Source organism: Nycticebus coucang, chromosome 2 (genome assembly GCF_027406575.1).
Source record: "Nycticebus coucang isolate mNycCou1 chromosome 2, mNycCou1.pri, whole genome shotgun sequence".
Lineage (NCBI taxonomy): Eukaryota > Metazoa > Chordata > Mammalia > Primates > Lorisidae > Nycticebus > Nycticebus coucang.
Window position 1 is genome coordinate 74,207,690 of NC_069781.1, and position 12,775 is coordinate 74,220,464.

The 12,775-nt window shown below is 40.1% G+C and overlaps 1 protein-coding gene across 13 annotated transcripts in view; it reads left to right on the forward strand.

The window, feature by feature from the left end:
• The window catches only part of SPATA6L (spermatogenesis associated 6 like), a 66,118-nt gene that overhangs the window by 10,730 nt on the left and 42,613 nt on the right, over positions 1-12,775 (forward strand). For 5 of the 13 annotated variants that reach the window (XR_008376474.1, XR_008376476.1, XM_053573666.1 and 2 more), the window contains exons 1-3: positions 755-5,566; positions 5,790-5,927; positions 10,249-10,297. Coding sequence is in view for 11 of the 13 variants with exons in the window: in XM_053573666.1 (XP_053429641.1) it covers positions 4,994-5,566; positions 5,790-5,927; positions 10,249-10,297 (760 nt within the window). In the remaining 2 variants the exon portion in view is untranslated. Of the gene's footprint in view, positions 1-303; positions 517-570; positions 5,567-5,789; positions 5,928-10,248; positions 10,298-12,775 lie in introns of those variants that run through there. The other 8 variants (XM_053573673.1, XM_053573682.1, XM_053573723.1 and 5 more) reach the window with 6 other exon arrangements.

The following is a 12,775-nucleotide window of genomic DNA, read 5'->3' on the forward strand; positions in this document are numbered from 1 at the left end:
GAAGAGGGCTGTGCCCTAGAAGCTAAGCAAGGAAAGTCCAGTTATAGCAAGAGTTAAGACTGGCAAGGGATCAACCAGATGTCCGTGTTGTAGGCCCAGTGATGGGACAGAGTGTTCCTGGATTCAAACATGGCTGCCCCCTTATTATTTGCACAGCCTTTGTCTGGCTTCAAATTCTGTCCAATTTCAAATTCTGCACCTGTAAAATAGGGATAGTAATGTCTCCCTCAAAGAGTTACTGTGGGGATGAAATGAATTAACATATGCTACATGCCTAATACCTTGCAGATGCTCATAAAGATTAATTCCTCCCTTCTACTGTACCCTTGGCTACCTATTTAACTAGCTTTGGTTGTCACTCTCTTTGATGTCTTAGCACTTGTGCTGTGACTTACCTATGAGAATCTTCACAGGTCCCATCCTACATCATTTGGGTTGCTAATGAGTTGTTGTGAGGTGACAAATCAGTGATTTGGACACAACAGGGAGCCAAGTGCCCACTTCTCTGTCTCTTGGGTTTCAGAGAGACAGAGCAATAAGAATTAGACACAGTATACCCTTCTTATTTAATCTGCTTCTACATCATACTGAGCTTTTGTCCTTCCAGGAAAAGGAGCTCCAGTTACTAAAATCAATACATAATGTTGACTGCAGCCATCTTTCTGCACTATTTCCAATGCACAATCTCTAATGCAAAATACTAGTAATAAATGAAGATAATTTAGGATTTCTTTTTTTTGGAAGATAGCATTGGCCCTCTCAGATTTTTTGGATTGCTAGAAGCAGCCACTCCCTGCTGCTTTCCTTCATTTTTGTCTGTCAAATATAGTGAATGGAAAAAATGCCATTTCCCCTATTGGCTGAGAACTGCTGTGCTTACCACCTCTGATTGTTTTTTACAGAGTTAACTGTGGCTTTGGCAAACACATTTCCAAAACGTAACTTGAGAACAGTAACTGCCATTTCCAAACCAAACTTGAGAACATATTTAATAAGCAAAAAGGTACCTTTAGGGACAGGCAACTATATCAGATTAGAATTGTTACAGAAATTCTAGGGCTTGGGAGTCGTGTAGCTACTAAAAATGCAGAGGGCTTAAATTATAACAGCTCTGGTTTCATTCCACTTCTAGAATGGAAACTATAAACATTTTAACACAGTGACTGTGGATAAAGAAACCCAATGGAAAGAAAACTAGTATCCCTAGCATCTCCAGATCCGGCTACTACACCGAGTAAGTACCAGGTCAGCGTGTCTGGCCAGGACACCTCGTGAGGTAGCGGATACCTGCCGCGCGCCCCTAGAGCAGTACAGGGGACGCGCGCCTGCGCAGGGCCTCGCATGCGTTCCAGGGTGGAAGGTTGCGCTTTGAGTGTCCATGGCAACTCCACGCTTCCGCCTTCTAGAAGCCTATACTGCAGCTCGGGTTGTGAGAGACTTGTCCCCGCGGGAGGGACCGGGGCTGGGCGGGGGACGGATGGGGGAGCGATAGGGTGGGGGGCTGGGGCAGCTTCTGGGAACATTTGCCCCAGGGATTGAGCTAAACTAAGAAAAATTGGTCCAAAGCTCGGCACAAACGGATCTTTTCATTCCAGTCGTTTCGCCCACAGGGAACGATGCCTCTGGAGGTGGTGGTGGAGCTGCAGATCCGGGCGGTAAGAGATCTACGATCCTGCTCCTTAATCCCAAGTCAGACTCTGGGGTGATTTTTACCACTCCTCCCCTACTTACCGCACACACATCATCTTTTGGGACAAATCGTACTTCTGTCCCTAAGATTTGTTTTTTTCTTCTAAAGCTAATTTCTTAGTTTTATCCTGACTTTTTCCTTTCTTTTAAAACCCTACATTAAGTCCAAATGGGCTTTTCTTTTCCTGGATTAAGATTTGTAAAAGGATTTTTAAAACTTTGCCTTTAACTAACAAGGGAATAATTGAATTCTATAATGCCCCATCACTTCCTGATAATTGCCACCTCTATAAACCAATCAAATATTTTCCAAGCTATTATATTTCTCCTAGTGATGGCTCTAGCTTGCTAAATCCAAGTGGGAAGTCAATTAACAAATGTTTTGTAATTATCCATCAAATCCGTCCTAGCTAAGGTACTAAGGTAAAAGGGTGACTCCATTGTTTCTATTTGGGGGGGTCAATCATTGCTTTATTTTAGCTACCACTTTCCAGTCCTTCCATCTGTAGTGACAGATGTAGCTTTGCCTCCAAGCTACCAGAGGCTTCTCTTCTGGTCATGATTATAGGCACAATGCTAAAAGGACACCACCAGGGAATCTTGTTAGCCTCCATACAGTTGGCAAATGTGATTGCAACATATACGTGGCTGTGAAACAAAGCTGATCAACAGTTCCTGGCTTTGTCTCACTTTGCTGACAGCAAGCAGGGCCAGACATATCAATTGTGCTATGTCACTTTCAAGCTTTCAAAACTGTGCAGGAAGATGAAAGAAACTTGGAGAAGCTAAGTAATCAATCAGTAGTCCTGCTCAAGGCAAAAATGAAACAAGTTTTCTTCTCACTTCATTTAACATTACTGGTTAATTTTATTATGATTTTTAAAAGGCATTCTTCAGCGTACATTTCATGAACAAAGAAATCAGTTTTCTACTCTACAGGACTTTGGAAGCTCCAAAATCATCAGGTGAATTGATCTTCAAAAGCCAGCAAACTCAGGCCCCAGCAAGTAAAATAGGGAATTCCCTAAGTATAACTACAAACCAGAAGGTAAGCCGAATGTCAAGCCACCGATATTTGGACTTGTGGACACTCCAAGAGGAAATATTATTGCTTCCGAGTATCTGGCCTGAATACTGCTGCAGTTAAAATAAAGGATCTCTCTAAGGTTAAACAATAGACCCAAACCACTTAGAGTTATACAGTTTGGCTGAGTTAGCAAGTGAAGAGGTAGTAAGTATTCAGGATGTTGTGGGAATACATCATTTTATTTTGAGGAGTAGCTGTTCCCTTTTTAGTGTGCCCCTCACTCTCAGAAAGTTCCTGTTTCCACCCAATCAGAATCTACTTATCACAGCCTATTGTCTAGGTTCCTACCTGCACCTCTGAATGTCAAAGTATATAATTTTTCTAATTATAAATGCCAAAATAATCAGCCATTAAGATTTTCTGAAAACATTACTTCCATAGGTAACTTAAAGGTTTTCTAGTCAGATAGAGCAGCATTTAAACAGATACATACCCTCTTCAGTCTTTCTGGGCCCAAGAATAATGAGCAGAGTCCACCTTGTGACTGGGGTCTTTGGTCTTATGATTTTGGAGGCACCATGAATGAACAGCTTTAAATTAAAAAGTCAATGTAAACAAAATTTAGGACTTATGCCTTGTGCCTGATACTGTGACAGGCTCCCTGGTGAATTTCAAGTTAAATACGGTCACCTAAGATGTGCTGTATACAGGAAAATGGAATTTCATGTGAAAAATTATAGTAAACAGGGTCATTCTTGTGGTATATATGAGAAAGCCTATGCTTTTGCATTGAGAAGACATGTTATTTTCCCATTTATTACCCTTATAGAGGTAATAAATTACCCATTATTCTCTATTCAGTAGGGATGACGGGTAGTAGGGCCTTCTCTCCTGCCATGTGGGTCATTGATATAAGATGTGGTCAGTCTATTCCCAAAAGTTTAGTTTCTCTAACTTCTCCCCAGTGACCTAACTTCTTTGTCCCATCATACTATATAATTAGTTAACAGAATTACTCATGAGCCTATAGTCCCATTTTTCCTTTTTTCCAGGCCCTTAGATACACCCACTTTAAAAGTGTTTCTTCTTTAAGTTCTTGGCTTATTCTCTGAATGCTAAAAATAGTATTAGGGAGTAGAGGGAAATAAACAGCTATTTAAAGACCTTTTGAGGAGTAGAGGGAGAGGAGAGAAAGACAGTACTATCACCTCTTTGTCACTACCCGATCCACAAAAATGGAAGAGATAATAAAGTAAAAAAGCTTACCAAGAAAATCAGCATTAAGAAGAAATCTCCCCAACTGTGGCAACAGATCTTCAGGGAATAAACTACAAAAACCTACATCTTAGGCTTTTAAAATACTGTTTTTAAATCTATCTCAGGAAAAGGACTAGGTTGGTACATGGTTTCTCTGCATGTGTATTTACAGAATGAAGATATGTTGCTTTCTCAAAGTTCAAATTACAAATGATATGTTGATTTAGGGGATTCCTATAAAACACAAATCTTATTAATGTCAACTTTTGAAAAACAGCAACAGTATAACCACCTCAGTTTGGTTTCTTTGCAGTTGTCCTGGAGATATAAGCAGTTGCTGAATAAATATACAATAGAGGGATTTTTTTTTTCTTTCCCTAATATGGCTGTGTTCAGTACTGGCCAGCACGTGCTCCAGCCTAGCAACACATCAAGGCGGTAGGACACCTGAAATCCCAAAAGAAGCCTGAAATGTTTAAGGGGGGCAAGCAGGATGGCTGCTGATTTAGGTTGGCATCATCAAAATCGTCAGACTTCCTGGTGCCATAATCAGTGAGATGGGGTCATTGCTGATTCCACAGTACAAATAGGATGGGTGCATTGTGGGGTGAGAGCCAGCAATAGTCCACGATGCTGTACTGCATGTAGCCCAGAAAAAAGCCAAAAGCCACATCGGTGACATTGTGTCGCCCCAGCATGACCCTGGAGAGGCCCAAGACGAAGGCCCACAGCACCACCAGCACCCTCAGCGGAATGGCCAGCACCAGGTGGTTCAGGATGAACCTTGACACCAGGGCGGCTCTTGTGGCATGGCCGGAAGGGAAGGAGTACTTGTCCACAGACAGAGTGAAAAACATATCCATCTGATTATGCGCCGGGCGGCGCCTGCGGACCAGCCCTTTAATCAGGGCCACGAGCAGCAGGTCCAACATCAGGGAGAAGAGCAGGTTCATCAGTACCTCGCGCCCGGCCCAGCTGTCGCTCCGGGACAGACAGTAGAAGGTGCCCAGTAGCCAGGGGATGCCGTGTCCCGAGATCTCCAGCAGCTTCATAAGGGGCCGCACGCTACCCCAGGACGAGCTCTCCCCAGCGCACACCCCCAGCTTCTTGGACAGCCACAGGTCGATGGCTAGCAGGGAGCGCAGGGCGATGCCCAGGAAGGACGGGTTCAGGTCCATGCGGTCCTCCTCGGGCAGTGGGGGCGGGGGCGCCGGCAAGGGGCCGGCGGCGGCCAGGGGGAAGGAGCCGCGGCGGTGCACGGGGCTCTCGGACGCGCGCAGCCGGCCACAGGTGAGGTCTGCGCCCGGAGCACGGCTGCTGAGCAGGGACTGGAACTCGAACCTGCCACCGCCGCCGCCATGGGCTGGGCTCCCGGGGCTGCTGCTGCTGCTCGAGGCCGAGGCGCCCAGCGGCCTTCCCTCGGCGCTCCTACGAGGGCTCGGCATCGCGGCGGGCGGCCCCGACCCCGGGACCCGGCCGGACTCCAAAGAGGCTCCGGGGCCCTGCAGCCTCTTCCGCTTCCGCACTGCCATCCTGGAGGGGCGGGGAGAGAAGCAGGCGGGCGCCGGCGCGATTGTGACACCTGGCGGAGAGGTGGGAGGGAATTGGAATTTCTACTGTGCGGGTGGGGAGGAGGGAAGAGGAGTAGCGGGCACGTTGGGTTGGGAGGTACCGGAGCGGGAGTGAGATGACGGGGGGGGTGGGTAGGGGGAGTGGAGAATTTCAGTGTCCAGTGGGAGTTTAGGAGAAACAGAGTCCCATTTAACGAACCAAATCAAACCCTGCTTTCTCTCTTTTTCTTCTTTCTTTTTCAAAGATCTCTTGCCCAGGGGTGTTCCTGCCTGGCAAGCAAGAAGTGTACCTTGGGGTCTACCTCCTGAATCAGTACGTGGAGACACACTGCTTTCCTTCTGTGTTTCCCATTATGATTCATCAGAACATGAGATTTGAAAAGGTGCTTTTGACTTTCTCTTTGCGTTTTGTTGCCTGAAGATAATCTAATAGTTCTCATAAAGAACATGATTCGTATTAAATTATTTTGTGAATTTCTTTAAAAATACTACCCGATTGCACTTGAGCAGAGTGCAAAACCACGGTCGGCCTTGAAGCAAAATCGCGGTTGATTTTGCTTCGCAGATCTGAGCCAAGTTCTATCTAGTGCTAAATACCCTGGTCGATGTTTCCTATTCTTGGAACTCCCATGGTATTTTCTAACTGGAGCACAGAGAGCATTTCTGAATGTTCTTAGAGGTGTTACAGGCAATTGCATTACATTTACGAAAAGGATTACTAATAAACTGCAGATTATTAAAATGATTTCTTTAGATCCAGAAAAATTATGAAAATCTATAACCAAAGTAGTTAAATCCTTTAATTGATATCCTGTAACAAAACAAGAGGGCTTTCAGATGTATTGACTTCCCTTGTGTCTTACTTGGGTTTCTTTAGCTACAGTGATAAAGGCTAGATTCCATTCCAGTGAATACCATAGCGATATAAATAGCCAAAATATAACTAACCTTCTTCCCACTATTTAATGGAATATTAATATCATTACTTTGTAGTCACTGACAGTCCCTTACAGTCTTTGTTTTGGAATTTGGAGATGAAATCGGTTTTAGCCTTAACAAAGTCTAATGATTTTTGCCCCAAACCATGTCACAGAAGTAGATCTTTTGGTGAAAGAGAAGGCTTCTCGGTAGAGCATATATCACTTTTAATAGTCTGGAAGAGGGTGCCCAGAAAATGACCTGATTTGACTTGAGGTTGGGAGAGGATAAGAAGATCAATTTTCTGAAGGGCTAGGGTGAATCCTAGGGCTAGGATTATAGATTACAGCTTGTTAATTTACACAAATACTATACCAAAGTGGTCAAATAAGAGAGAAACAAATGGCTGTAGTCATGGAACATACAGTCAGAATCTAACGGGACCTGCTTCTTTCATTTAGATGTTGGAAGTGGTGAAAAGTAGGTGGTAAAATGCAGTATTTTTCCCCCCAAGAATTTTATTACTAGTTTTTATCAATTTTGGATTTGCTCTGTGGAAGTGTTTTAAAATCTTTTTTTATAAGAAGCCCAAGGATACAAAATCATAGAAGCACAAAATGGTAAATCTGTAAATGACTATGGAGAATTATTTAGTTTATCCTTGATTTATAAAAGAGGGGGTCTGAGTTCCATTTTAGAGGCCACTGTTGATCTGTTGCAAACCTGTACATTTAAGATTACTATTCACACATATCATGGAACCATTTTTCATTTTATGAAATACAATGAAATAATTGGTCTCTTGCATGACTTGTTTGGGTTCACATTCCAGCTTTCCTCCAGTAGATTTTGCTTCCTTGTATCTTTTCTGTTCTATAGCTGCAAATACTTGTAACAAGTAGTGAAAACATTTTCTTTTCCTTGGATCTTCTGTGTAATTCGGAATTGGAAGTCCTAAATTATGTACATAAACCAATTACTCATAAAAATATATGTGTTTGGGTAGTTCATGTCAATCATTTACGCCCCAAGATCGCGCGTGAGAAAATCCTTAGATGTGAGTATATTGGTCTCCTAGAGCTATATAATACAAAAAGTACCACAAATGGTGTGGCTTAAACAATAGACACTTATTACCTTAGTTCTGAAGACTATGGAGGTCTGAAATAGAAGTGTTGACAGGGTTATCCTTCCTCTAAAGGAATTAGGGGTCTGTTCCAGGCCTCTCTCCTAGCTTCTAATATTCCTTGACTTGTGGCAGCAGAATTTCAGTATTACATGGCATTCACTCTGTGTGTATATTAAAATTTTATTTTGGAGGGGAAGACATTAGGCTGTAGTGGTTCCAGTTGGTTAAGTTCCTATGTAAACGAACTGACAGTGTACACAGCAAAATGAAACTTTACCAGATACTGCCAACTAATCTCTAACTAGAGACTTTACCAATTAGAAATTGCCAACTGGCCTCTAAGTAGGGTCTTTCCATCCTCACCAATCAAATATATTTTCTTTGATCCTACCTCACCCTGTAAAAGCTGTTACTGATGGTGTAGTAATGGAACTCTTTGAACCTCTTTTGATTCCGAATGATGCCTGGTTCATGAATTGTTTTTTCTCAAATAAACCCTATTAAATTTATTTTGCCCAAAGTTATTTGTCTAACAGTTTCTGTGCTCAAATCCCCACTTTTATGAGGACACCAGTCATATTAGATTAGGGGCTTGCCTTACTCCAGCATGACCTCATTATAATTTACATAATTGCATCTGCAATGACCTTATTTGCAAATTTAAGTCACATTCTGAGATACTGGGTTAGGACTTCAAGCTGTGATTTTTTGCAGGGAGAGGGGATATAATTCAACCTATAACAATGGGTGGAATGAAAGAATGCAATTAGTGCCTTGGTAATCCTAGCATTCCAGGAGGCCCAGGCAGATAGATTGCTTGAGTTTAAGAGTTCCAGACCAGCGTGGTGGGCGCCTGTAGTCCCAGCTGCTCGGGAGGCTGAGGCAAGAGAATTGCTTAAACCCAGGAGTTGGAGGTTGCTGTGAGCTGTATGATGCTACAGCACTCTACCAGGTCCATAAAGTGAAACTCTGTCTCTACAAAAAAAAAAAAAAAAAGAGTTCCAGACCAGCCTGAGCAGGAGTGATTCCCCATTTCTACTAAAAATAGAAAAACTGCCTGGGCATTGTGGTCAGTGCCTGTAGTCCCAGACACTTGGGAGGCTGGGGCAGGAGGATCCCTTGAGCCCAATAGACTGACCTTGCTGTGACCTATGATGACATTATGGTACTCTCCCCAGGGTGACAGAGTGAGACTCTCTCTTTAAAAAAAAAAAAAAATACAATTATTGAAGTAATTTGAGGAAAAAGAAGTTACCCATATTTACTTGATAATTCCAAGTTAGTAAAACAAAAATAGATTACAGGGTATAGCCCCAATTATTTTTTTCTTTAAAGCAAACCTGGCTTTGGACCCAAGAGCATATTTTAATCTTGCTTAAGTTTTAACATTAATTAGATCAGAACTTTAAAGCTTGCAATCAAACTGCTGAAAACTTTTTGTTTCTTACAGAATTCTAGAGTTCAGAGGAGGGGCTTACTATGCTTTTAATTTCAGTCCTCACCCAGGCCTTTTTTTCTCAGGACAAACTATGGCAATTTGGCAATGGCTGGACAGATATCATGGTATTTTTCTTGTGTTTCATGATACATTTAAAACTTATGACTCTCTGTCTCTCTGAATCTTTGTGGGAGTATAGCTCCTAGTACTTAGCTTTGTGTACAGTTGTGTACAGTATTTTTCTAGGCACTCACACAAGATTCCTTGTGGATAATGCAGGGTGTACTTTTAGCAATACTGTGGAACTCTGTCAAATTGATGACATTTTTGACACATGGTAAATTTAGCTAATTGAGATTTTATTGCACTTGTTATTGTTGTATTAATTCTCATTCATTTATTTTATAATCATTTATTGAACTCTGTTTAACCATACACATTGGCCAGGTGTGGTGGTGGCTTACACGTGTAATCTTAGCACTCTGGGAGGCTGAGGCATGTATAGATTAAGCTCGCATATTCTGAGTTGGAGACTAGCCTGAGCAAGAAAAACAGACAACCCCCACTTTCCCGTTGTCTCTAAAAAAAAAAAAAAAAAATACTAGCTGGACACTGTGGTGGTTGCCTGTATCCCAGCTACTCTGAGGCTGAAGCAGGAGGATCACCTGAGCCCAAAAGTTTTAGGTTGCTGTGCACTATGATGACATGGCAGTCTACCAAAGGGGACAAAGTGAGACTTTGTTTCAAAAAACAAAACACAGACACGCAATCTGTTAAAGGGGCTTTGGTTGAATTCTAAAATATTATATGACTGGATTTTACATATGTTAATTATTTGGAAATATGGCATCTATAGTTTTTATGATGTTTTTGAGACAGAGTCTCACTATGTCATCCTCAGTAGAGTGCTGTGGCATCATCATAGCTCACAGCAACCTCAAACTCTTATACTCAAGCAATCCTCTTGCTTTAGCCTTCTAAGTAAATGGGACTATAGGCATGCACCACAAATCTCAGCTAGTTTTTCTGTTTTTAAAAGATGGATTCTCATTTTGCTCAGGCTGGTCTGGAACTCCTGAGGTCAAGCAATCCACCAGCCTTGGCCTCGCAGAGTGCTAGGATTACAGGCATGAACCACCGTGCTGGTCTATAGTTTCTGTAAGTATTAATACTTAACTACTACAACTTGAAAATTTATTATTCCTATTTTTCTGTGCAGGTATTTGAAAATGCAATAGATCCTGGAGCTGTAGTAGACCGTTTAGAAGGTAGGTGTTCTCAAAAAACCAAACCAAATCAAAATCAACCAACACCAAACTAATGCAGAACAAAAATACAAGACTATTGTGTGTTAAATCATACATAGAAAATTCTGCTATTTTCTGAACTGTGTTACTTCCATGTTTGATCCATGTTTATTTTTAGAGTGTATGTAAAATTTTAATAATGTTTTTTATTCTCTTAAAAACTCTTTTCTAAATATAGAAGGATTTGCTAGATGGCATAATTCTCTTTCATTATTTATTTGTAAAAATTAAGTGTTTTTTATATATTCACAGGGTTGTACAACTATCGCCACAATCAATGAAGTCATTTAATCAATTAATATTTTCATGGCTGCGTAGAGAAACCATTAGCAATTCATTAGCAGTTACTGCTTGTTCTCCACCAATTTCCGCTGCCACAGGCAACCACTAATCTTTCTGTCCCTATAAATTTACTTATTCTGGATATTTCATATGAATGAGATTATACAACTTGTCATCCTTTGTGATGGGATTTTTTTCACTTAGCATATTTTCAAGGTTTACCCATATTACAGTATGTGCCAGTACTTATTTTCTTTTTATGGTCAAATAATATTCCAATGTATGAATAGACCATATTTTGGTTTTTCATTCATTAGTTGTGGTGGATATTTGGGGTGTTTCTACTTTTAGGCTATGAAGAATAATGATATTGTGAATATCTATTCACAAGTTTTCATGTGGAGATATGTTTTAATTTCTCTTGGCTGTATACCTGGGAGTGAAATTGTAGTTCATATGGAAACTATGTATTTAACCTCTTAAGTAACTTTCACACTATTTTGCAAAGGAACCGAATCATTTTATATCTCACCAGCAATGTGTGTGGGTTCCATTTTTCTAATCCTGGCCAACACTTGTTATTACCTATCTTTTTGATTGGTAGCCATCCCTGTGGGTGGGAAGTAATGTCTCTTCATTGTTTTGATTTGCATTTCTCTGATGACTAATGGAGTTGAGCCCTTTTTCATGAGATTATTGGCCATTCGTATTTTTTTTGAGGAATGTTTATTAAAGATCTTTTGCTTACTTTTTGAGTTATTTGTCACTTCTTGTTGAGTTGTAAATGTTCTTTATATATTCTAGGTATAAGTAAATAGTCAGATATACAAATATTTTCTCCTATTCTAAAATTGTCTTTTACTTTCTTGGTGGTATTTTTTGAAACACAGAGCCTTTTAATTTTGATAAGTTCCAGTTTATCTATTTTTGTTGTTGTTGTTGATTCTTGTGTTTTTGGTGTCATATCTAAGAAACCATTGCCTAATTAAAGATTGTGAAGGCTTACATTTATGTTTTCTTCTTAGAGTTTTATAGTTTTGGCCCTCACATCTAGGTCTATGACTTGTATTAATTTTTATAGATGGTAGGAGGTGGGGGATCAATTTCATTCTTTTGCATATAGATATCCAATTGTCTTAGCACCATTTGGTAAAAAGACTATTTTTTTCCCCATTGAATTGTTTTGACATTCTTTTGAAATCAACTTACAGCTGACATGAGGGTTTATTTTTAGACTCTCAATTCTATTCTGTTGAGCCATATTTCTACTTTTCTGCCAACACACAATCTTGATTACTATAGCTTCATAGAAAATTTTGAAATCAGGAAGTGTGAGTCTTCCAACTTAGTTCTTATTTTTCAAAACTATATGTTTGCTATTTGGGGCCGCTTGATTTTCCAAATGAATGTTAAAATCAGCTTGTCGGTTTCTACAAAGAAGCCAGCTGGGTTGTTGATAGGGATTGCATTGACTCTGTAGATATATTGCGGTAGTATTGCTATCTTAATAATATTAAGTCTTTCATTAATGAGGGATTTTTCCATTTATGTAGATTATTTTAAATGATGTTTTTTAATTTTCAGTATACAAGTCTTGTATTTATTTTATTGTATTTTATTCTGTTTGATGTTGTCGTAAGTGGAATTTTAAAAAACTTTCATTTTCAGATTGATAATTTTCAGTGTATAGAAATCCAGTTGATTTTGTATATAAGTATACTGATATTTTATCCTACAAACCTGCTGAACTTGTTTATTAGTTTTAGGATTTTTGTTGATTCCATAGCATTTTCTGTTTATAAATTCATGTCATCTGTGAATAGAAGAAGCTTCTTCCTTTACAGTTTGGATGCATTTTATTTCATTTCCATGCCCTGGCTAGAATCTACAGCAGAGTATTGAGTAGAAGCTATGAAAATGAGCATCCTTGTCTTGTTCCTGATGCTAGGGAGAAAAACATTTTTCCCATTAATTGTGATGCCGCTTATTAGTTTTACATAAATGTCCTATATCAGGTTGAAGAAATTTCCTTCTATTTTTAATTGTTGAGTTTTTATCATGAAAAAATGTTGAAGTTTATCACATACTTTTTCTGTATCTGTTAAGGCGATTATGTAGGTTTTTCCTTTATTTTATTGATATACTAATTGGTTTTAA